Source organism: Chaetomium fimeti (genome assembly GCF_033439085.1).
Source record: "Chaetomium fimeti strain CBS 168.71 chromosome Unknown B0H64scaffold_4, whole genome shotgun sequence".
Taxonomy (NCBI): domain Eukaryota; kingdom Fungi; phylum Ascomycota; class Sordariomycetes; order Sordariales; family Chaetomiaceae; genus Chaetomium; species Chaetomium fimeti.
In genome coordinates, this window is record NW_026944332.1 from 145,829 (window position 1) to 169,634 (window position 23,806).

The window sequence follows — 23,806 nt, forward strand, 5'->3', positions numbered from 1 at the left end:
GATCGCGTCAGAATTCATTACCGCCTCCTACTACAAAAAAGTGTCTACGGCCAATATTCCCATGAGCAGAACGCCGCTCTTCCAGCAGACGTCCGCAAGGTATCCTAGGGCTCGACGCTACCTCGGCGAGATGCCGGCAGTGCGGAGCCTAGCTAAAGGCCAGCCACCTCTAAACTCCCAACACCTCTGATAGCATGTATCGGGGTATCTCAACGTCCAAGTGAAGCACTGCAGTTCCTGCGTGTCGACCAGTCGCTGCCTCCCTACGCCAATTGTTGCCAGTCTAGACTGTGCGCGGGTATCCCCCAATGCGCATCCCAGTCCTGTCGCCGTTTTTGATGGTTGACAGCTGCGTCAGAACGTCCAACTCACTCAGCCCTTGATAGGCTTCGAGTTTGAAGGCTCAGGGCCAACATCTGGTGTCCGGCTCCGGGACATGGCTGAGTTGGACTCGAACAGCCCGTGCTCGTTGATGTACTGTCATGCGTAAGTGAACGTTCAAACAGGCATTGGGGGTCATGACGAACATCAACAACAGGGTCCGGAATCAGGTACCGGACACTGAGATCCTTCTTCAAGAACAGGCGGACCTTCGTGGAGCTGATATCGTTCTGGATGACTTGGCTGATCACCCAGATGTTGTCCTCATACTGCCTAAGCGAGGCCAGGGCTTCGTCGATATCGGTCCCCGAGCGCTCAATGATGAACGCGCCGTACGAGCCGAGAATGGTGGCCAAGTCCTTTGGTGCCCAGAGTCCGGGCTCCCCTAGAGCAAGTTAGCGTTTATGTCGAACGGATGCGATCCTCCGCAAAACCTACCCATGGACATGACCAAGTCGGCGCCTAAAATGGGATGTTAGCACAAAGCTCTCTGTTCGTTCGAGTAGTAATTGACGCACCAGCCAGGAGCGCAATCCGGGCCTTCTTCATCTGCCCATCAGTGCCCTCGATGCCTCCAAGCACGGTGTTGATCTCGTGGTCGAAGTGACGCAAGACCTTGGCCGTTGGGACGTATTGCGGCTCGCCATTCTCGTCGCTATTCACCGTTTCGAAGGGGTCGACCATGAGCCAGGGCGATTGCTCAACCGCCCGACCGCACATGTTGACCCGGTGGGAGCCCGGGGCTAGCCCCACCTTCTTGTAAGCGTCGCTGACCTGTGACACCTCATCATCAGCCCCCTGTTGCAGATCTTCTTCAGCAATATTCGGCCATACCGGTGACAAATATCCGGCGCAAACCTCGAAGTCGGTATTGAAGCGGACAAAATCGCTCGCCATCTCGAACATGCGGAGGTGCAGATAAGTGATGGCTTGCGTGGGTGTCAGCAATTGCAACAATCATATGTGGGCACTGGTACCTACGAGAAAATGAACCACATGCAACCAGCACCAGGGGTGTCTTGCCCGGCTGCACCAGTTGGCGCTTCAGTTTCTCGGTTGGGAACGTGTAGGGCGACTGGGCGCCATCGAGGATCGGTTGCCCCATGGGCGGGGAGGGTGTTTGTGTGCCTGAGTCGCTAGTTCCGGCAGTCATTTTGGCAAAATCGAGAGTGGTTGCGACGTTGAATTGAGGAGAGATCGAGCGTGCCGGGTGACGTGACGCACGCAGCGAGGCAGGCGAAATGGCACCTGGGCGTTCGGTGTCTGCGGGGGCCGTGCACTTGCGCAATGCCGAGCAGGACGATAGGGACCTAATGAGAGTCGAGCTGTCGCCGAAAACACGGCGCAGAAGGGTACCAATCGAGAGGGCGATTGGTATAGTGGAATTTTAAAGGATGTCAATCGGGAGAGGAGGTTGCAGTATTTGTTGAGTCGGGTCGTTTGGAGATGAGGAAGGTGAATGAAGGTCGGATGAAGGTATGGAACAAAGGGTGGCCAGGCAGAGAGGTGGGATGCGGGCGGCCCTTTCACTTATTCAGCGAGTGACGCGGGGGCCGAACAGCACCTATGCTCAAGCCTCCTCGCCTAATCGGGACGGACGCTCAGATCCATACGCTCAGATCCTCAGATCCATTCTTTTTCGATCTCAATTTGTTTGCAACGAACAGGGCTTCTTCACAACGTCCGCTGCCGGAGTTAAGCCTGGGCTAAAAAGACGCAACCCACTCTTGAGCTCACGCAATGACCTGATTGTTACAAAATGGACCGAAATCGCTAGGATTGGGTCGACCTATTTGGCCCATGTGTTGGTTTTGTCTGGTTTCACAATCCCAAGCTTATACCTCCTGCGCCAGGTGCCGAAACAAACAAGCACCGCTCAAACTGTATGTAAAGATGCATTTCCAAGCAGCTTTGTCAACCCGTCTGTTCTTACAGGTTTCATGTGTTCCAACCTCGAGGCCTCCCATGCAGGACTGTAGCACTTCAGGTAGGTTGTCCGCGTGGCGCCGAGTACCGTGTTCCGGCGTCGCTGGGCATTCGGGCCAAGGCCTTGCAGTAGAGAGTGGGGTTTCCAAGAACTCGCCTGCTGCCGCGGGTTACGAAGGTTGCACATGCATGCTTGCTTGGATGCAATTGCTATGTGACTCGGCATCTGCCACCTTGATACAAACACAGAGTGCAACAGAAACCCGATAAAAGCCCGGTGATTCCGGCTAATCTCAGTTACGTCTGACAAAGCAAAAGCGAAACTACCTAGGTAGGTTCTTTACGCGGTCGGCAGGTAAGCTTCAATCAAGCCTTGGAGTTGCTCTTGAAGTTCCTGAGTCCCCGATTTCGGCATGCCTTATCAACCAACCACCGCTCCCCTCGCGTGTAGGTACTAGTACCTGACGGTAACTCGGCACGGCGAGCTCTGGTAAGTTTTCACATGATTAATTTACTGCCCGAAAACTAGGATTCAAGAATGAGTCCAACATTTGTGTAAGTTATGGAAATATGGCCTCATAGTGTAAATTACAGTGTGACCCTGTTTCTCGTCCAACCTACCTACCCAGGTAGGTAGGTAGGCAGTCAACAAACACCCCCTAACCCCTGAGCCGGCACCATCAATACTCGAAACTCTCAAGCACAACCTCCTCGTCCTCAAGCCAATCCACCACCGATCTGAGCATTCCAGGACTCGCACAGGCAAAATACTTTGTTCCCCTCGCAACATCCCTCGCCGCAAGCACGTCCTCCCTCAGCATCCTCCGAACCTCAACCGTCGCCCCCAGTTCCCTCATCCTCTCAACCACCCCCTCCCCAATCCCGCCCGTACCGCCCGTAACAAAAACAGTCGTCACCCCTCCCAGCCCTTCAATCCCCTCAAACACATCCACCGCCAGCGGCAGATCCTCCCCCCTCAAACTCCACAGCACCCCAACCGCCGAACCACTTCCACCAGCACCAACACCCTCACCTGCACCCGCACCCGCAGCCAACACACCCGGCGCCTGCGCAAGAAGCGGCGTGATGCCGATACCCCCCGCCACAAACACCGCCTTCTTCCCCCCAGAACCACCACCACCACCCCCCAAAATCCGAAACCTCTCCTCCCCACCCACCCCCAGAACAGGCACCTCCAGCGCCGGCACCGTCGGATCCAGCAGCCGATGCGCAAAGAGCAACCCCGTGGCCGGCCCGTGGCGGCGGAGCGTCAGCTGCACTTCCGTTTCCTTCCCATCCCCATCCCCATCCCCGTCCCCAGAAAGAGCGGGAGGAAGCGGCGGTGGTGGGTTGGAAATGGTGAAGGTGCGCACGAAATCGTCGTTGAGGCTCTGCGGGTCGGCCTCGCGCATGTGGCTGTAGCCCATGTCCAGCTCGGGCGCGAAGGCCAGCGTGATGTGTTGGCCGGGGTGCCACCGGAGTTGTTGTTTTGGGGGGCTGCTGTCTGGGCTACGGGCCGGGCGGAGGACGAAGGTGAAGCGTGCGATGGTGGGGGTGAGGAGGTCGCGCCGGGTGAGGATGAGGGTGGCGGCCGGGGGTGTGTGGGGTGGGGTTGTTGCGAGGGAGGCGGGGGATTCGGTGGCCAGGCGCCGGACCGGGGGGTTGTAGGGGCTGGGCTCGCCGGGGGTGCCGCGGAAGGGGAGGCCGTCTCTGACGAGGCGGGCGGCGTGGACGGTGATTTTGACGGCGAGGTTGGCGTGTGGCATGAGGGATGCCGCGGCGGGGCCGACGAGGAGCTGGGTCGAGCCGGTGAGGTAGAGGACGTCGGAAGTGGTGTAGTCTGGGATGGCGATGCCGATGAGGGGGTTGGTGTGCAGGTTGCCAAGGGTCTGATAGAGGCGGTTGCCGGAGTACTCGGGGTACGCTAACACGACGCTGTCCGGGGAGTTGCTCACGAGCCGGATGAACCCTGCTGGCCCTCCGCGGTGGTTGGTGTCCATGGTCTGCCCGTTGGTGGACGAGAGGAAAAACATGTCTGCCTGTTCGATCAGGGCCAATGCTTCCGCCGGAAGGGGCAGAGAGGGCGAGACCAGTTGTGGCGAAGGTACATGGGCGCGGATATCCTTGATGTTGAGGTACTTTGGACAGTTGCCCAGACTCTCCTGGACGAGCATGGCCAACTGTGTTTCGGCGACGGTGCTGTTGTCCGACCGCCCAGCCAAAGTCCCGACCGTCATCTTCCCTGCCAGCTTGACGCGGTCTCGGGTTTCGAGATCCACGCTCAAGGCACTCATGACTTTCCCATCCTCTGGTTGAAGCACTTCCCCGTCGGCTGCCTTGCCCAGGAGGGCCTCCACCACTGGGTCATGGGCCTTGTCGACCAGACTCCGTACACCCAAAATGCCTTGAGCTACCGACTGTGCAAAACCACGTTCTCCGCCCCAGATAGTAGTCCATGGCCGGCCCTGGTCATCCAGTGTCCCCACGGCCAGAAGAGGCGAAACGGCAACACGGTGAGCATAAGAGGGGGGTAACCCGGTAGTTGTTGGGTTCTGGCGGCCTGACGTGGGGACTTTGAGGAGAGTGTGAACTGCACGCTCGCCGGCATGCCAGCCGTTGGTGTTGTCCAGCAGCGTTGCCATGACTGGGGGGCTGTTATAGCCGAGGCCGTTGAACTGGGACAGGAAGCTGGAATCTCTGAATTGTAGTTGGTCAACGTCCGCAGTGCCCTGAGCTATGCTAACAAGCAGGAGCGCCAAGTATCTATGCGGAGGTTTCATGAGAATGTTCGGGAGATTGACGGGGCTACCTACTTCGACTATTTGTTGTTTTATATGCAATGTTGAACATGGCCAGGCCCGGCCCCGAATAAGGTATGACAAATCACTGGCTCATGAAGAAGGAAGGGCGCAGTGGCTGTCTCTTTGACAAATCCGGAGGCTAATCCTTTCTCCTACCTATTTTCCCTCGAAAAGGTTCTTACTGTTCTTACTCATCCACCCAAACAGATCAAAAATGAAGCCACATAACTGTTCGCATCATGCAGAATTGAGTTGAAGGATGCTGCTAACCCCGCACCGGCTCGCGCCATCGGCAAGAGAAACATTCGAAGTCCAACGTCCATTTCACCATCACGCTTCCATACAACAACGCGAGAAACATCTACGAATATTTATATACAACAATAACCCTGTACATGGAAAGCACCCGCTTGCAATATCGCACAGATTCCCTCATCGCTTCATACTGCCTTTCACGTGCCCCTTGCCTAACCCACCCCCAACTGTACGAGCCAAAAACGCCGTGTACCCCAAAAAGAGCATCCCGCCGTGATATATATATGCAATGCCGATGAAACAACGACAGTTGTCCGCCCAAATGTCGTCATCAAATACCCATCACCATCTCTCATGTCCGTCAGGTTGAAAATCCGTCCCATTCCCACGTGTGTGGGGACCGGTTGGCCAAACAACCTACCCCTTTTTGGGGCTCATCAACCGAACGCCCGCCGCAGAACGATAGCAGAAGTGTGAGCCCTCAATTGCCGACAATTGTCGCAATGCGTAGGCCATTCTCGTTTCCTTTTTTTCTTTTTGCGCCGAACCGTGACGTTCCGGTCGATCAAGCCAAGTCATCACCACTGCTCCCACTCGACGACGTTGTGACTGTCCCGTGCACGTTCCGCCGCGCGACGCTGACGAGGTGGTAGATACCGAACGCGATCAGCGCCAGCACGATGAACAGGACGATGATGATCACCGCAATGACATCGTTTTGCTTCATCTTTGCTGATTTCTAGCTCGGAGGCCGGGCCGCTGTCTCGCTCTCTGTGTGTGGTGCGGGGCCGTGTCGTGCGGGACGGGAGGGGCCGGTAGAGCGGCTCGTGGCACGGCGGGGACGAGCTGCACCGTTTGGGCAACGTGGGTTCGATCCGGCCGGTTGGAGACGGCAATGCTTGTGTCCGCAGGTTTGGGGGGTGGTGTAAGTGGAAGATAGCGTGTGTGTCGAGCTAGAGCCTCGAGTTTGACGACGACGGCGTGGGTCTGTCGGGCTGTGGTAGTTGAAGCTCAATCTGTCAAACGTTAGCTGCAAGAGGCTTGGATGGCAACTAGAAATGGGAGAAACTCACAGCAGCAAGCAGCTCTCCGTTTGTTGCGGGGTTAGAATGTTCCGCAAAGGGACGCCGTGTTCCGTCAGAAGTCACAAAACTTCGAAATGTTCAAACAATGGAACAAAATCAACAACAAAGGGTCCGTAACGTCGTCAAAGGCTGGTGAGATCACAAAATCGACATGCAGCGCAAGTTGGGCAGCCCGCCGCGTTGCGCGGGACCAGGAGGCGCCCGCGTAAAATAGGTGGTTGCCCCGCCACCTCATTGTTGCAAAAAAGTCAATAAAAGAGAAGGCTGGCAGCGCCGCAGTGAGCTGGACCGACCCTAACCCCTGTACGACAGGGTGTGCACACGCCATCTTGGTGGGGCCTTGTCCAGCCCCCTTCTGCAAGTCGGGCTCTGATACGTCGAATCCTGAATCTCGGGTCAGGGGTCGTGCTCGAGGATCTGGCAAGCTGCCAGGGGGTTCATTGTTGGGTGCGTCATGGCCACAAAACTGGCCAACGCATGGAACTGTGGTACGCGTTGAAAAGAGACGGTAAAGGCGGGAATTGTCCGTAGGGGAAGTGATTCCTCGTCTTGCCGACTGAAGGATCAACTACGAATTCAAAATTAATTATCTCTACGTACAAAAGCAGAGGAGGCCATCCCGGGCCAGCAACCGCTCGGTGAACTCACTCGCATCCATAGACCCGTCTGGTACCAACACAAAAGTTGAAGGGAAACTGAATATATTGTCCCGAAGAATGCGAAGCTGAACGCCGAGTCCGCGTAAAAGACGCAGCTGTTCAAGCAGAAAGCGCTTAGAGGGGACGCCTGCCGTGCGGAAAATGCATGCAGAGAGCAAGGAATCAAATCGTCGGGTATTATAAACTCCGGCCTCATAAAGAGTCGGCGTCGGACTCTCGTTTTATGATCCTCACATGCTGCTCGTAGAATTGCAACATCTGGAACCGGTAAGCTTTTGTCAAAGCAGCCCTGCCATAACGTAACATACCTTTTGTGGACATCTTTGATAGATAACCTTCGTGGAATGTTGCGTCTTGTGCCCGTTTTTCCACGTGAGGTATACCATCAGGTTACCCGATACTTCATCTTCGCAAGCGTCAAGGTGGTCGATGTGCTCTTCCCAACTCCCTGGTGGTGGCTTCCATGTCACCGCTTTCGCGCTCAGCGGTGGTTCTTCGTCGGCGGGATGGTCTCCGTTTCGCCGGGAACGCTTCCCGCTCGCCTGTGGTGTAGACGAGGATGGCCTGCCTCGCTTTTTATTCTTCAATGCGTTCGCGCTGTCTTCGTAAAGCTTGTCCCGGCCGCCGATGCTTTGGAGATACTCATTGAGGGCGTCCGAGGCGTTGTCGCTAAAGGAAACGGTCAGCACAAGTGTATGCTGCGAGTAAGCAAGCCAGTATCCTACATGAGGTTCTCTTCTGGCTCCCACGTCCGATCAGACTTCTTCTCGTACCCCTCCCACTTGACCTCGAAAAGCGGCTTCCCCTGTTGTTCGCGTCAGACGATGATCCAGCCTGAAAGACCGCCGGATTCATGATTTACCTTATCGATCATATGCGACATGATCTTCTCTACCACGTAGCTAGTCCGTGTCAGTAACCTCTGCGGCGGGTCCCAATTGTTATCATGGTTCGTACACTTCTTCGTCCAGATCTTCGTCGTCATCGTCGCCCTCCTCGTCATCCCCCTCCGCAATCCCGTTGTTTTCATCAGCCGAGGCGGCATCTTCGTCTTGAGGAATCTCGTCCTCGTATTTGGCGGGTGTTCTTGTCCGGGTCGATTTCTTGGCCGAAGTTTGCTCCACCTCGACGTCGGAGCCCTCGTCGTCACTAAACGCTACGGGAGGCATTGTCAGCAGAGAAATAGTCGTGGATATCGAATATTCGACCGATCGGCGACGAGGCGAGCCAAGGCGCAACTCGCAGGCGCAGGTTAAATTGGATTTGGTGACCACGGGCTTACCTGGTGGCATCGCAACAACTGTGCAACAAAAGCTGAGGTCTCTGAATGGGGTGAATTGGTTATCGGGAGGGTTATGTTGCGTTGGCAGTTTGGCTCGGGCTCAACTCGCGCTCCGGCGGAAAGATGAAAGTGGTGATGGCTTCGCGCGCGAACGCGCCAGAGAAGAAATTGGGGCCGGAATTGGCATGGTGAATAACGCTATCACGTGATCACTTTGCAAACAACGAGAAACAAACAACGGGTTAGGGTTATGTCGACGAAACCCCTTTCTGTGCTGCTTGCGTTCCCGCTATCAATGATGTGTGCCAGAAAGTATTTGGGTAGTTTGGTACTTGTTCCTTTTTCTTCTCTTCTTATCCGATTCGCAAACTCCGCAGCAAAGCATTATTGAGCCCCCCAGCCGCTCACAGTACGCAACTAATGACTCCAGGGGGAAGATTGCATCGATCGACCCCAGACACCCACCTTCTGCATCGTTTTCCAAACAGTCCTCCTCCCTTTTCTCCCCTGTTTTATGCCGTCTTTGATCTCTCTCTTTTCTACCGCCCAAGCCACGATCTCACCCCTTTACCCCGTACCCATCCTTCACTGTCACCATGGAACCCACCCCTCGTCAACAGCCCCATCCGCACGGAAATTGACTCCATGAGGTAGAATCTTTCCCGTCCCGTGTAGTAGCACCTGTGGGTAAGCTCGGCGTATGCCTAGTAAATGCGCCCGATACTGGCACGTGTTCGTTCAAGTTGGGAATTGTCACTTCGACTGAAAAACGAAGAGAGATCGCTGTCTCGATCTGGAACCCCTGGACAAGGAGGAGGTTATATGAGACTATGACAATGACATGATGAAGTTGGGGTGACATCGAGACTGAACTTGGCAATAGGTTCTACGAATACCTCGATGGAATTCTTGAAGTGGCAGACAGAACGATTGACTCAGATCCATTCACTCAGGACTGTGGCCCAGAGTGGTGCAGGGGGGCGTTGATACGTGAATAACTAGGAGAACAGTTTACCCATGTCACTGGGATAAAGTGTAGTGCAACTTGGACGCATGTTAAACTTGCCCAACATGGGCCTTGCCCTGGGTCTTGGCCCATGCTGTTGCTCCGGCGTTGGCTCTGGCATCGAAAGGGGCATTGAATGTGTCGGAACTGAAGCCGAACTAACCCGCTATGCAAACATCCGTGCAGAAACCGAGCTACCTAGGTTATTGCGGAGTCAAGATACGGGCAGTCGAAGAAATGAGCTATGCAATGCAGCTAGCAAGACAACCTCATCCTCGTGCCGGTTGCCGGCAGTGAGTCTGACGGCATCGACTGAGGCTTCTTTCAGAAACTCGGGCTCGACACTAGGTTGCTCGGGCGCCGGGCAGTATGTTTGCCTCGAACTCGTCATCTTTCCATCCTCTGTATCTGCGTAAGGCTGCGCCGAAACTTGCAGTTTTAAAGGAAGTTGGGGCCCGACATGTACCTAACTCCTATGGAAGGTGCCACCTGACGGGGCAATTGGTCCCTGATATTCGGGCAGGGAGGCACTTCCCATATTTATTCTACTCCCTAGGTCGCAGCTGCCTCGTTTGTGCCTCGTTTGCCTGCGGTCGGCAGTATCAGTGTTTCTCGGTGGAAAACACAACCCCTCCGGTTTGTTTTGTTCGTTGCCTAATTCCATCGTACGTTCCATTGTTTAACGAAACCTGGAACCTTCGGCCGTACCGGAACAGACGAGGACATCTTCACGGAGAAAGAGAGCATATGACGACGGTGTGTTCTATCGGCTACTTTGACTTTCCGTTTCGTTTCCTCCCACTTCCTTCCTCTCGTTTTTTTTTTATTACTTCAAAGCCCCAAGCGAAGACAACCATCAACGGCCTCACGCCAGAGGACAAGGGTCGCGATGTGGAACACAGCCGGGCGTCCAGGAAACAAACAGGCAATAACTCTGGGAACATCCGTTTTGTGTTTCAAACATTCTGAACCACTTCCCGTCTTGACCGCCGAGATGAAACCCGCCACACTCTTCTTGTCACGTCCATGCGTATACAACGGCCAGCGACTTCTCCATAACGAAGCCCAGGATGCTGATGGACACGCTGGCCGCTTCGAGTTAATCCTGGCGCTGCCGCCGTTGCCGCCACCGGGTCTATCCGCGCAACACCGGACCGTCAGGATCCCGGACACCACCACACGGAACGCCTCCGACTTGCTCCCTCTCTCTGTGGTCTGTGGCCGATTCCCAGGGTCCTTTCCTTCTGCGGAATCGCACGACTGATGCGAATGACCTCCACATCCAATCCCGCGACAATCCACTCCGGCGGGACTGTCCCCCAGGTGTTCGGCGAAGCTAACGGCGGAGCTAGCGAGCTCCTTGGGACCGCCAAGGCACTGGCCATTGGCCCGGCAAGGGCACCGAGTTGCCCGGTCCCAGGATCCCCGGGTACCTCTCCAGGGGGGGCTCATTTACTCAGTCGGGGGGTTGAGACTCCAGGAATTGGAAAGGGGTCGCGGTTTGCGCAAGAAAAAGAAACACTCGAGTCTTGCGTCGGCTTATTCCCAACGGCTCTGACAGTTGGAATGCACTGGAATAAGCAATTGCGACATGCAGGAACACATCATAGCTCGACCTTGGCTGCGGGATGCCTGTGGGGATCCGTCCTTTTCTGGCAAAATTAACCAGATCAAGCCCGACCTAAGAGGTGCAAACGACAGACGGAGGGATAAACTATGCTAAATATAGCGGAAGAGTCCGTTAGCTTGTGAGGACTCGCCGTTCACTCATCACAGCTGTTCCCTTCCCAGCTGATCTCGAATCCCCTCGACCTGTCACTTCTTGCGAATCCAGCACACTAACGAAAGAAGCCGCAACAAGCCTGCGGTCCAGGCCGTTGATCAGCGCCAAGCAATTGCCAGAGCCAACAGCGAAGCAGCCGGTAGCCGGGCCTCTCCTTGCTGGGGGAGCACATCAGATGTCACTCCAATCTCAACGGCGATGTGACAGGGGCATCTCAGAGACGTTGAAATCCACCTGCACCGTACCGAGGAGACTTGGCCGATCTGAAATTAGATGAATAAGCGGGATGGAACGGCAGGAACACGACCGCTCGGCACTGTACGAAATGCAAGAGCCTGCGACAAGTGCGACGCTGGAGAGTGTTTTCTCTCTGGCCGACGGGAAGCGTTTAAGGGCCGAGGTTCCAGACGGCATGGCATCCTCAACGGCCCGCACCCCCCTTCGCCAAACCGCAACTGACGGCTGCATTCTGCAAGCCAACGACCACCGCCTCACGACACACGCAACCCGGTTCAGCAGTCACCGGGACCCCGGTTGGGCTAAGAGGTGCCCTGTCCACAAATGCTACCCAGACGGGAAAAGGGGCTCCAAATATAATCAAGCTTTTTGGTTTTGGAGGTCAAGATGGTGCCGCGAGAAGCAAAAATGGTCCACTCATTGACACTTCGCCAACACGTATTAAACCGCCCACTCCCACAGGACTCCGCGCTGCGGCTTCCTACCAGTCTCTTCTCGGAACGATCCTTCTATGATTATGAAGCCGTTTGCTCCCTCGACAGCAGTAATTTCTAGTCATTAACGCTGCCGTTTTCCGTTGGACTCTTGGGATATCTTCTCCGCATCATTCTCGGCCCGCACCCGGCAGCGCCACCCGGGCCTTTGGCCTAAACAGGCACGAACAAAACATGGACGACACGTCGAGCGGCCCTCTAGAGGCAAACGCGACGAAGGCGGTCAAGGACAAGAGCTGTCCGTACTGCCACCAGGCCTTTACTTCTTCGTCATTGGGCCGCCATCTCGACCTCTACATCCGGGAGAAGAACCCAAAGGCTCCAGATGGGGTGCATGATGTAGATGCCATACGAAAACTGAGGCAAAACATTACCCGTCGGCAACCCAAGGGTGCTGTGGCTCGACGAGCCACGTCAGCTTCGGTGGGGACTCCGACCACAGCGTCGAGAAGAAGTCCCGCTTCCGGGGATGCCGACTCATCCGCCGCAAGGTCTCCGCTATCCCAGAAAGACAGCTCAAAGGCTGGGACCGCCGCAGAAAGCAAATACCCGTTCAAGCCGCGCTGGGAAACTACGGGGGTAATTAATGACCTTGCCGTTCGGGGAGTTGGAGCCGGAGCAACCGGGGACGCCGGAGGGGACGGGACCGGCAGGGGAGCGAGGCCAGGGCCCTCCCAGCGCTCCGTTTGCAGACAGACGCTCAAGCAGCATCTCGACATGAGACAACAGATCCAGGACGCTGAAGACAAGTCGAGGGCTTCAGAGTTAGCATTGAGGGAGCTAGTCAGTTCATTGCGAGCCGCCAAGTCCGTTCCGTTCCCCTTCCTCGGTCGCGCCTTGACCTGGTGATCCACGCGTATGCTAACTGTAGCTGGTAGGTATCAAATCGATATTGACTCGACGCCCTTCGACTTTGATCCATTTTCGCTGGACTTTCCGGCTCTGACACTGCAATGTCTCGAGCCCCCACCGACCCTCTTTGCCTCAACGCAGCACCCAACGCCCACGTCATGGTCAATCTCACCGCCGGGGCAGACTCAACTTGAAGCGCTCCACGCTCACTTCCAGGAAGAGTTTAGGCGGTGGAAGGTTACCTGCGCAGCAGCCACAACCGCCTTCAGTGAAGAGTTGACCTGCCCCCCATCCTCAGAACACGTGAGAACAGACTCCAAGGCCGAAGTGCTCAAGGCGGAGAAGGCAGCTGTGCAGATGGAAAAGCATGTCTATGACCATCTGGGAGCCACCTACTCGATCTGGAACGGTCTCGCACAAGAGCAGCGTGAGCAGCTTTGGAGATTGGAATTGGCGCGGGGCGTCGGCAGAAAACGAAAAGAGGTGGACAAGCTAAAGGAAGGGCAACACCTACTCCGACAAGAGAATGCGAACCTCAAAATCCAGATCGAGCAACTGGCCCGTCTGCAACAGCCGCGCGAATTCAACATCGCGCCTCCATCGACCGTCTACGTCGGCGAGAAGCTGATGACGCACATGGTGGAGGGAGGGGTGGCGGACGGAAAGAACTTCGTCGGCTTGAACCTTGCCGATCGGCATTCAGACCTGAGCACTGTCGTCTCGTCGGTCATCGACCGGTGGAGAAAGGTGATTGTGTCAACTCGCTCGGCGAGTGGCGGCCTCCAAGCACAGCGGTCCCTCAATGTAGGGAGCGCTGCCCCGAGCCCGCGAGGCTCGATCGGGGATGTGTCGCCGACAAATCAGCAGCAAGGGCTACGTCTGCCCCAGCAGTCCTTCGGAGGTCGCCGAAACCGGCCCCAGCCACGCCAACTCTCCATAGCTAGCTATGGGGGGACGAGCTATCCCGCCTCGATCGCCTCGCCCACTTCAGCCCTCACTCCGCGGATTCCAACAACACCGGCCATTCCTAGCACGGCACCTTCCATAAGTATTCATGCCGATGACGAAGACGAGGACATGAGCGATCGGGATGCTGGGTCGGGCGCCGAAGCAAACGCTGAGGCGGAACAAGAGCCGAACGCAGATGGAGACGCCGAAGGTGATACCGACGCAGATGCCGATGCCGATGCTGATGCCGACGCGGACGCGGACGCTGACATGGAAGACGATCCTGGCGGGTATATCGATGCCCAACTCCAACCACTCCAGCAACAGCAGCAGCTGCAGCAGCTGCAGCAACAACAGCAACACCCGGTTGTGCCCGTGCCGTTACCGTCACAGCATATGGGGCAACTGGAAGTAGCACGGACACGCCAACAGATGGGAGGTGGAAGGAGGAGCAATACCGACGACGGCACGGCAAGCTATGTAGGTCTCGGTCAGGGACAGGTGCACGTGCGGGGCCGGATGCCGAGCTGGGCTTGAGAGATCCGAAGAAAAGCTAAGTGAGAGCGTTGGCACCGGCGTGGATGTAGACGAGGGAGGTGGCCTCGTCTTGTGGTGGGCTCCATGGCCAGAAGCACCAAATTTGGGAGGATGTGTTGGATATCAATGACTTGTAATAATCACTAGACTATAGACGAAACCCGGAAACGGCCGTGTACATGTACACGATGCATACCGTAGTTACAGAAGCACAGCCTTCCCACTCACCACAACTTGTGTGCTTTTGGTGTCGCTCAGGGGCAACACCCTCTTCCTCCGTTTTGATAACGGGGGTTAGGGTTAACTTAGACGCGAGACCACCACCGCGCCTGAGTCACCCCGCCTCGACCACAACCAAAAGTTTGTGACTCAAATTGTCGTTGAAAAAATACCCCGCTGTGGGGTTATTTAGCAATTGGGTTCGATGCACCTTCTGCAACAAAAACCTAACCTCCCGCACAACGATACAAACAAGCGGACGGCTGCATTGGCTCCCGTCCTCTGATTCACCGTGTTCTCCAGCCAGAACCACTCCCAGTAGCCACCATGGCTGACTCGACCGCCCCTGCGCCTCCGACGGAGGAGGTCGCCAACCTACACCTGGACGAGGTCACGGGCGAGCGCGTGTCCAAGACGGAACTGAAGAAGCGCCAGAAGCAGCGCCAGAAGGAGGCCGAGAAGGCGGCCAAGGCAGCTGCCGCACCTTCCAAGGCATCGGGCAAGCCCAAGAACGCGGCGGGCGAGGAGGAGAAGGACCTCAACCCCAACCAATACTACGAGATCCGGACTCGGCATGTCAATGAGCGTATGTCACCCTCACGACTGTCTCACCACTGCAGAATCGTGTACCTTACTGACTGTCCCCGTACACGCAGTGCTCAAGAACCCCGAGACGAACCCGTACCCGCACAAGTTCCAGGTCACATACGACGATTCCAAGTTCGTCGAAGAGTTCGGCCACCTCAAGTCGGGCGAGACGGCCGAGGGCAAGGAGATCCGGATCGCAGGGCGCATCTACAACAAGCGCGCGAGCGGCTCCAAGCTGATCTTCTACGGTAACCCCCTCCCCACTCCCATCCCCCTCCCCCAAAACCAACCCCCCCCCCCTTTTCAACCAATACCCAATACCCAGAAACAGAAACTAACCACAAGCCACGCGGCACCAACCCCAACGAAACAGACCTCCGCACGTCGGCCGACACGGTCAGCATCGGCACGCAGCTGCAGGTGGTGTGCCAGGCGCAGCTGGTCAAGGAGGATGCCGGGGCGGCGTCGTTCGAGAAGCAGCACGAGAACATCCGGCGCGGCGACGTCATCGGCATTGTTGGCTATGCCGGCCGCACCAACCCCAAGAACCGCGTCGCCGAGGGCAAGGAGGGCGAGCTGTCCGTCTTTGCGACTGAGATTGTGCTGTTGAGCCCGTGTCTGCATATGCTGCCGAGTGTGCGGTTTCCGTTTTCGGATGGGGAGCAGAGGTGTGTTTTCTTTTTTCTTTTTTCTTCTTTTTGGTGTTTGGTGGTGGTTGGATATGGTTTGGTGATGGTGGCGGGCGCTGACGGTGGTGATAGGGCCCGTATGAGGTATCTGGATATGTTGTGGAATGACAAGAGCCGAGAAGTGCTGTGGCAGCGCAGCCGGGCGGTTCGCTACATCCGCGAGTGTATGTTCGTCCCTTTCCAAGGCGAAAGGGGTGGATTACTGATAGAATGGATCTAGACCTGCACGAGCGTCGTTTCATCGAGGTCGAAACCCCCATGATGCACGCCATTGCCGGTGGCGCAACTGCCGTAAGTCAACATTTTGGACCAGTTGGAAAGGTGGAAGTGGGATGGAGGAGATATTGACCGTTGGCAGCTTCCCTTCACTACTCATCACAACGACCTCGACATCGACATGTACATGCGTGTCGCCCCCGAGCTGTTCCTCAAGAAGATGATTGTGGGTCAGTTTGGCAAGGTCTTCGAGATCGGCAAGAACTTCCGCAACGAGGGCATCGACCTCACACATAACCCCGAGTTCACAACCTGCGAGTTCTACTGGGCGTATGCGGATATGTACGACCTGATGGAGTTGACTGAGGATCTCGTTTCCGGTCTGGTCAAGCAACTTACTGGCTCCTACAAGACCACCTTCACCACCCAGCACGGCGAGACATACGAGGTGAACTGGGAGGCGCCGTGGCGCAGGGTCTCGATGATTCCGGAGCTTGAGAAGGCCACGGGCGAGAAGTTCCCTCCCTCGGAGGACCTTCACACAGAAGAGACCAACCAGTTCTTGCAGAAGGTCTGCAAGAAAATGGGCGTCGAGTGCTCACCCCCGCTCACCAACGCCCGCATGATTGACAAGCTTACGGGCGAGTTCATCGAGAACACCTGCGTGAACCCCAGCTTCATTAGTGAGTTCTGCTCCATACGAGAAAGAGATGAAGGGAAGTGTGCTGACACGAGGCGCAGTTGAACACCCGCAGGTGATGAGTCCTTTGGCCAAGTATCACCGGTCCAAGAAGGGTATGTGCAGACGAAACCCCTTTCGCTGAAAGCAGGTTAGGCTAACCAGGCATGTTGGACAGGGCTATGCGAGAGATTTGAGTAGGTTGCCTTGCTGCTGCACGAGGTTCCGGTTGCCGGGGTACTAACCGTTTGATAGGGCGTTCGTCTGCAAGAAGGAAATTGCGAACGCGTACACAGAATTGAACAACCCGTTCGACCAGAGACTGCGGTTCGAGGAACAGGCGCGCCAGAAGGACCAGGGCGATGACGAGGCGTACGTTTCTATTAGTGTTGTTGTGGTATCCGAGCAAAGCTAATGTTGTGTAACAGTCAACTCGTGGACGAGAGCTTCCTGAATGCGCTCGAGTATGGCTGTGAGTTTCCATAACCTGGACAGCTTGGTGTTCATATTACTGACTTATGTGACAAGTGCCGCCTACTGGTGGTTGGGGTCTCGGCATCGACCGTCTCACCATGGTAAGGACTGTAGGCAACAAGTTGTTGAATCTCGGACTAACGTCGCATGCAGTTCATCACGAACAACTACTCGATTCGGGAGGTCCTTGCCTTCCCGTTCCTGCGCGAGGAGAAGCAGGGTACCAAGGAGAAGTTCGCGGCGGAGCTGGTCAATGTCCAGCCCCTTCCCGAGGAGGGCATTCGTGAGTCCGAAGCCTGGTTATCCTCGAGGTTCGATTGCTGACTTTGACATCTTTCCAGCCCACAAATAGATGAGGATACCCGTGATGATGGATGATTGGGATGACGGATGAAGCATCTGAAGGAAGTGGTCCTCTTTCTCACTCAACAGATCTTGTTAATCTGTTTACACATGTGTCACACATTGTGTGTGAGGCTTCATCTCGGCACGTAGGCTATGCAGCAGCTGCAGGGTACAGAATACGATTGGGTTGCTTCTCAAGTGTAGTTTGTTTTGGCGTGCTTCTTGTCGTGGTGGCTATGCAGTTTTTGGTGACGCGGCTTCCTGAGGATTGGTTTGTTTCGGCACAGCAGTGGGGCAATCTTTCAACCCCCCACCCGGCTTGGCATCCCGTCACCCGTGGAGCCGTGGTAGGAGGGGCAATCATCAGTTCGGTTGGAGAGCGAAAGCGAAATCTCTCACGCAAGGCCCGCACCTGAATTACGGGCCGAGTCCCTGGAAGAGAGAGCCCATGTACAGGTCTGTAAGTAACCAGTAACTCACATCAACAGACGCAAAGACAGGTTCGGCTGACTCGGAACGGAGTTCCATGGCAGCGTAGGCTAACAGCAGTATTAGTTATGGCATTCACATATATGTATCTCTGCTTCCAATAACTACCTACGAAGAGGTATGGAGCTTCGTATCTGAACGATCGCCGCGGAAGTTACAGAGTGCCACATCCTTCGAGCTTGTGTCCGCCCCAGCCAAGGCGGAACCACGGCGAAGAGTTGGAGAACGAAAGTACCTTGCTTCAGTGGACAAAGCATGGAGCCAAGCGCCGAGCTTGATGGCGGCACGCTGAGCCTCGCTTGCTTTCACGGATGGCCCCCAAATTATTCCCGATCCCGCGTCTGTGTTTTCTCAACTCAGATCGGGCAACTTATTATTCTTTTGATCTCCTGCATCATTGGCGGCGTCATCAACCTCGCCAAATATGACCGTCTTTCATTCTCGTAATTAGGGCCGCCTGTCACCTGCAAACACACTCAGGAAATCCGATGAAAAAAGCCAATAACCGACACTCGTTTTTTTAATTTAATTTAACTCGTTCCTCAGGTGCAGACGCAGCGCATTGAGTGGCCCGGAACGATCCGAGACCATCGACTGAAGCCAGACAGCAAGCAGCCAGCCAGCGCGCGCAAACGCCAACGCCGATCCCGATCGCGAAACGGGAAAGGTTGTTTTTGCTGCCGCCCTGCCCGTCTGAGACCTGACCAAACCCGATCCGATCCGGACCCGATCCGGGAATCCGAGCCGACCCGACTCCGTCCGTGAACGGGCCGGCGTTCGGCGCCCGCCATGGCAGCCCTCCTCCGCCAGACATGGACGCTGGTGCTCAAGAATTGGCTCATCGTCCTCGGCCGCCACAGCTTCGCCACCGTTATCCGCGCCTTTGTCTTGCCCATCATTCTGACGGCCTTCCTGAGCTTCGCCCGCAACTTGTTTGTGCCCTCGGCGACGTTTGGCATCAGTGATGTCCGTCCGGTGCGCTCGTTGGCGGATGGGTTGAGCGTGGCCTCGGGGAGTGGCAGGGATAATGTGGTGTTTGTGAATAAGGGGTTTACGGGGGGTGAGATCGAGCGCGTGATTGACGAGTTGGCGAGGGTGGTGAGGGTGGATGCCGGGTTGAATGCCAGCGTCGTGGAGAGCGAAGAGGAGGTGCCGATCGTCTGCCGGGCTTCCCTCCGCGGCGTCACCCCGTGCGCTGCTGCCGTCATCTTCCATGGCTCTCCGACCGAGGGCGGTGGCGGGCGGTGGAATTATACCCTTCGCGCCGACGCCGCCCTCGGCGCTGGCCGCATCGACGCCGAGAGCGATACGAACGACGCCCAGGTCTATTTGCTGCCCTTGCAGCACGCCCTTGACTCCGCCATCTCTCGCCAGAATGGCGGTGCCGATGGCGGCGTCGAGGGCGCAGAGCCGCTTCCCAGTGCCATGGACGAGTACCCCTTCACCTCGCTCACCAATGAGGAGCTGGCCGACCGCGTCCGTGTCGTTTATCAGGGCATGATCATGAACTTCCTCGGCGTCGTCTTTATCGTAACGATCATTGGTATCGCTTACCACATGGCTGGATTCATCGCGACCGAGCGAGAGTCGGGCATGTCGACCCTGATCGAGGCCATGATGGCTAACAAAAGCCGCTGGCAACCCCAGGCCGCTCGTATCATTGCGTACCACATATCTTTCTCGGTCCTGTACCTTCCTGGCTGGGTTGTGTCGGCTTTGATTTTGTGGTCTGGCGTCTTCGTCCACACGAGCGCTGCCGTTGTTTTCTTCTACTTCATCCTCTCCGGTCTAGCCCTCGGCTCCATGGCGATCCTCGGCGCCGCCTTCTTCAAGAAGGCCCAGCTGAGTGGTGTGTTGATCACCATCCTCTTCATTCTTCTGGCCATCATCGCGCAGACAATCAGCTGGCCCCAAACGTCCGCCGTCGTCGTGCTTAGTCTTCTCTTCACGCCCTGCAACTTCACTTATTTCATCTCGCTGCTCGCCCGCTGGGAGCAGCAGGAATGGCCGACCGACCTCTCCCAATCGCCACCCAATAGCCCCTGGGAGCTGCCGGGTATCGTCTTCTTCATCTTCCTCGCCGTGCAGGTCATCGTGTACCCGATCATCGGAGCCCTGGTCGAGCGGTGGCTGCACGGCACCACGTCCAGCGGGCGCAACATCGTTGTGGGCGACAAGAACCGGGGCGATCTCGGCTCGGACTGCGCCGTGCAGCTCGAGGAGTTCACCAAGGTCTACAGCCCCGGCATCCTGCGCCGCATGTTCTCCTTCATCTCAAGACCCAAGGAGCCCGTGGTTGCCGTCAACAAGCTCACGCTGAACGCGACCCGGGGTCAGATCCTCGCCCTGCTCGGCGCCAACGGCAGCGGAAAGAGCACTACGCTCGACACCATCGCCGGCATCAACAAGGCCACTAGCGGCCGCATCACCATCGACGGCACCGGCGGCCTGGGCATCGCCCCGCAAAAGAACGTCCTCTGGGACGAGCTGACCGTCTTCGAACACATCCGCATCTTCAACAAGCTCAAGTCTCCCAGCAAATATGCCTCCAAGGACGAGATCCGCGAACTGGTGCTGGCCGTCGATTTGGAGAAGAAGATGAAGGCCCAGTCGCGTACCCTCTCGGGCGGCCAGAAGCGGAAGCTGCAGCTCGGGATGATGCTTACGGGCGGCAGCGCCGTGTGCTGCGTCGACGAAGTCTCCAGCGGCTTGGACCCCCTGAGCCGAAGGAAGATCTGGGATATCCTGCTGGCCGAGCGCGGACGGCGCACCATGATTCTGACGACCCATTTCCTAGACGAGGCTGATTTGTTGGCCGACTACATCGCCGTCATGTCCAAGGGTAATCTCCGTGCCAAGGGAACCTCCGTGGAGCTGAAGGACCGGCTGGGCGGCGGGTACAAGATTCATATCAACAACGTCAAGCTGATCCCGCAACTGCCCAATATTGCCGGCGTGAAGAAGAAGGCTACTCACGAAGAGGCTGCGTACATTGCATCGACGTCCGCAATGGCGGCGACTGTTATTAGGGAGCTTGAGGCGGCCGGCATTACGGACTACCGGTTCTCCGGGCCGACGATCGAGGATGTCTTCCTGCAGCTTGCCGACGAGGTTCGCGGTGACGGTTCGGGGCTCGACTCGCGCGGGATCCTTAGCTCGGCCGACGAGAAGTCTGAGAAGGCGGCCGACGCTACGGAGACGGAGAAGGGCCTCGAACTCATGTCCGGACAGCCCGTCGGCTTCTTCAGACAGATCTGGGTGCTGTTTCTTAAGCGGTGCGTCATCTTCAAGGGCAACTGGTTCCCGTCCGCCATTGCGTTCGTGATCCCCGTCATCGCGGCCGGTCTGGTTATGCTATTTGTCCGGGACCAGCCTGCCCTTGGGTGCTCCCCCCTAGAGCAGTCATCGAGGGCAACGGCCGTCAACATCTTTGACCTCGATTTATTCTTGGTTGGTGGTCCGCCGGACAAGTTCTCGGAGGATAACCTGCTTCGTTTGTTTGCGCCCATCTACCTCGATATGCAGGCCAACAACGGCGGCAATGGCAGCTTCAGCCAGGGTAACGGGTCGTCGGCAGGACCGGCCGCCCTCTTCCAGGACCTGACTCTCGTCAACTCGATCGACGAGTTCAACAACGCCGTCGTCCAGTATCGCAAGAATATTACGCCCGCCGGAATCTGGCTCGGCGACGACAATTCTAGTCCAACCCTCGTCTACAAAGCCAACGCGCCCGAAATGGTCTACGCCTGGTTCGGCAAATGGGTCATGGATATGTTGCTGACCAACACCACCATCGCATCGAACTACATCCCTTTCGATAGTCCGTTTGCTCCAGATGCCGGTGATTCGCTACAGCTAGTGGTGTACATCGGTCTTGCTCTGTGCGCCTACCCGGCCTTCTTCTCGCTATACCCCAACTTGGAACGCCGCCGTCAAGTTCGCGGCTTGCAGTATTCAAACGGAGTCAAGCCGCTGCCCCTATGGATCGCCTACACGGCCTTCGACTTCGCCATTGTGCTGGCCGGGGCGGTCATCAGCATCGCGCTGCTTGCTGGCCTCGCCCCCAACTTGTGGTACCACATAGGTTACGTCTTCTTGATCTTCATCCTGCACGGTCTCGCGTCCATCTTGCTGGCCTACAACGTATCGCTAGTCGCTGCCAACCAGCTGTCGTCCTACGCCTTCACGGCCGCCTGGCAGGTCGTCTGGGTTCTCATCTACCTCATCTGCTACATGGTCGTCATCATGTACGCGCCGGTCCACCAGATCGACAATTTTGTGCTCGTCGTACATTTTGTCATCTCGGTGTTTGCGCCCATCAACTCGGTCATCCGCGCGCTCTTCGTGACCTTGAACCTCTTCTCCACGGCCTGCGACGGCCACCAACTATCTTCCAACCCGGGTAGCATGGTCCAATACGGCGGCCCGATCTTGTACCTATTCGTCCAGATCGCCATCCTTTTCCTCGTCCTCGTCTGGGCCGATGGCGGCAACGCAGGCTTCAGCCTCTGGCGCATGTTCAAGCGCTCCGCCCCCCCTTCGCAGAGCACCGCCGAGGAGCGCGCCGCCATCTCCGACGAAGAAGTCGCCAACGAGCTCGTCCGCGTCAAGTCCAACGCCACCACCGGCGCCACCAGCCCGACCGACGGCCTGCGCGTCGTCAACCTCACCAAGACCTTCGGCTCCAACACCGCCGTCGACAACGTCACCTTCGGCATCCCGCACGGCGAGGTCTTCGCCCTGCTCGGCCCCAACGGCGCCGGCAAGTCCACCACCATCAGCGTCATCCGCGGCGACCTCAAACCCTCCGCCGGCGGCGACGTCTTCGTCGAAGACGCCAGCGTCACCCGCCACCTCGCCACCGCGCGCACCCACCTCGGCGTCTGCCCACAATTCGACGCCGTCGACGTCATGACGGTGGAAGAACACCTGCGCTTCTACGCGCGCGTGCGCGGCATCCCCGACATCGCCCACAACGTGTCCGCCGTCCTCCGCGCCGTCGGCCTCGCCGCCTTCCGCACCCGCCAGGCCCACGCCCTCTCGGGCGGCAACAAGCGCAAGCTGTCCCTGGGGATCGCCCTCATGGGCAACCCCTCCGTGCTCCTCCTCGACGAGCCCTCCTCGGGCCTCGACGCCGCCGCCAAGCGCGTCATGTGGCGCACCCTGGCCGCGACCGTCCCCGGCCGGAGCTTGTTGCTGACGACGCATAGCATGGAGGAGGCGGATGCGCTGGCCGGGCGCGCGGGGATTCTGGCCAAGCGCATGCTGGCGCTGGGCGGGGTTGAGCAGTTGCGCCACCGCTTTGGCGATCGCCTGCATGTGCATCTGGTCTGTCGGGGCGCGCCGCGCACGCCGGATGCGGATGTCGAGCGGGTCCGGCAGTGGGTGCTAAGGGAGCTGGAGGGTGCGGATGTGGAGCAGAAGACGTACCATGGCCAGATGCGCTTTACGGTGCCGGCGGCTGCGGTTGCTGCGGAGGGTAGTGAGGGGGTGTCGCCGGTGGAGCAGGATGAGATTGGTCGCGCGGCGGCTGGGGGTGGGTCGTCGTCTTCGGCGTCGTCGGGGTCGGCGATCGGCAGGCTGGTGGTGTTGTTGGAGGAGAACAGGGAGGCGCTGGGGATTGAGCATTATAGTGTCAGCCCGACGACGCTGGATCAGGTGTTCTTGACGGTGGTCGGGGCGCATAATGTTAAGGAGGAGGGGTATCAGGAGGAGACGAAGAAGAAGGCGTGGTGGCAGTGGGGGAAATAGATGCGGGTTGTGTTGCGTAGACGGGGAGTCAAGCGGGTGGCTTGGTTGCTTGCAGGGCGTGGGGCGAACCGGGATCCGTTTGGTGATGGAGTGGGGGAGCACAGCCCTGA

General features: G+C 57.3%; 6 protein-coding genes across 6 annotated transcripts; 3 read left to right on the forward strand and 3 right to left on the reverse strand.

Annotated features, from left to right (window-relative positions):
• Positions 1-372: 372 nt before the first annotated feature.
• Positions 373-1,534, reverse strand: B0H64DRAFT_323287 (uncharacterized protein; the record flags this gene model as incomplete). Its single annotated transcript, XM_062800603.1, has 6 exons — positions 373-477; positions 528-766; positions 820-843; positions 900-1,155; positions 1,216-1,310; positions 1,363-1,534. The coding sequence occupies 6 exons, from the start codon at positions 1,532-1,534 to the stop codon at positions 373-375; spliced, it is 891 nt and encodes a 296-aa protein (XP_062658647.1).
• A 1,011-nt stretch (positions 1,535-2,545) lies between these two features.
• Positions 2,546-5,183, reverse strand: B0H64DRAFT_138973 (uncharacterized protein). The gene is made up of 2 exons (XM_062798249.1): positions 5,121-5,183; positions 2,546-5,070 (listed from the first exon to the last, which is right to left on the reverse strand). Exon 2 carries the CDS (start codon positions 4,947-4,949, stop codon positions 2,988-2,990), a length of 1,962 nt encoding a protein of 653 aa, XP_062658648.1. The 5' UTR covers positions 4,950-5,070; positions 5,121-5,183; the 3' UTR covers positions 2,546-2,987.
• Positions 5,184-7,017: 1,834 nt separating this feature from the next.
• Positions 7,018-8,531, reverse strand: B0H64DRAFT_394344 (uncharacterized protein). The gene is made up of 5 exons (XM_062803683.1): positions 8,390-8,531; positions 8,065-8,263; positions 7,970-8,009; positions 7,833-7,912; positions 7,018-7,776 (listed from the first exon to the last, which is right to left on the reverse strand). Exons 1-5 carry the CDS (start codon positions 8,397-8,399, stop codon positions 7,386-7,388), a joined length of 720 nt encoding a protein of 239 aa, XP_062658649.1. The 5' UTR covers positions 8,400-8,531; the 3' UTR covers positions 7,018-7,385.
• A 3,334-nt stretch (positions 8,532-11,865) lies between these two features.
• Positions 11,866-14,455, forward strand: B0H64DRAFT_139013 (uncharacterized protein). The gene is made up of 2 exons (XM_062798250.1): positions 11,866-12,715; positions 12,788-14,455. The coding sequence occupies exons 1-2, from the start codon at positions 12,084-12,086 to the stop codon at positions 14,244-14,246; spliced, it is 2,091 nt and encodes a 696-aa protein (XP_062658650.1). The 5' UTR covers positions 11,866-12,083; the 3' UTR covers positions 14,247-14,455.
• An 84-nt stretch (positions 14,456-14,539) lies between these two features.
• On the forward strand, positions 14,540-17,654 carry B0H64DRAFT_394354 (uncharacterized protein). Its single transcript, XM_062803684.1, has 13 exons — positions 14,540-15,051; positions 15,122-15,301; positions 15,427-15,721; positions 15,815-15,906; positions 15,963-16,033; positions 16,101-16,641; positions 16,700-16,753; positions 16,816-16,834; positions 16,893-17,009; positions 17,066-17,109; positions 17,166-17,212; positions 17,265-17,394; positions 17,453-17,654. Exons 1-13 carry the CDS (start codon positions 14,793-14,795, stop codon positions 17,461-17,463), a joined length of 1,860 nt encoding a protein of 619 aa, XP_062658651.1. The 5' UTR covers positions 14,540-14,792; the 3' UTR covers positions 17,464-17,654.
• A 1,080-nt stretch (positions 17,655-18,734) lies between these two features.
• B0H64DRAFT_323738 (uncharacterized protein) lies at positions 18,735-23,696 on the forward strand (the record flags this gene model as incomplete). Its single annotated transcript, XM_062800624.1, has 1 exon — positions 18,735-23,696. One exon carries the CDS (start codon positions 18,735-18,737, stop codon positions 23,694-23,696), a length of 4,962 nt encoding a protein of 1,653 aa, XP_062658652.1.
• Between the last annotated feature and the right edge of the window lie 110 nt (positions 23,697-23,806).

Coding starts and splice junctions, on each gene's coding strand:
- B0H64DRAFT_138973 (XM_062798249.1), bottom strand. CDS start 4,949: ATGGCAACGCTGCTGGACAACACCAACGGCTGGCATGCCGGCGAGCGT.
- B0H64DRAFT_394344 (XM_062803683.1), bottom strand. Junction 8,010..8,064: donor GAAGATCTGGACGAAGAAGT/GTACGAACCATG, acceptor GACACGGACTAG/CTACGTGGTAGAGAAGATCA. Junction 7,913..7,969: donor TGTCGCATATGATCGATAAG/GTAAATCATGAA, acceptor CGCGAACAACAG/GGGAAGCCGCTTTTCGAGGT.
- B0H64DRAFT_139013 (XM_062798250.1), top strand. CDS start 12,084: ATGGACGACACGTCGAGCGGCCCTCTAGAGGCAAACGCGACGAAGGCG. Junction 12,716..12,787: donor AGTTCATTGCGAGCCGCCAA/GTCCGTTCCGTT, acceptor TGTAGCTGGTAG/GTATCAAATCGATATTGACT.
- B0H64DRAFT_394354 (XM_062803684.1), top strand. CDS start 14,793: ATGGCTGACTCGACCGCCCCTGCGCCTCCGACGGAGGAGGTCGCCAAC. Junction 15,907..15,962: donor GGTTCGCTACATCCGCGAGT/GTATGTTCGTCC, acceptor GAATGGATCTAG/ACCTGCACGAGCGTCGTTTC. Junction 17,110..17,165: donor GAATGCGCTCGAGTATGGCT/GTGAGTTTCCAT, acceptor TTATGTGACAAG/TGCCGCCTACTGGTGGTTGG.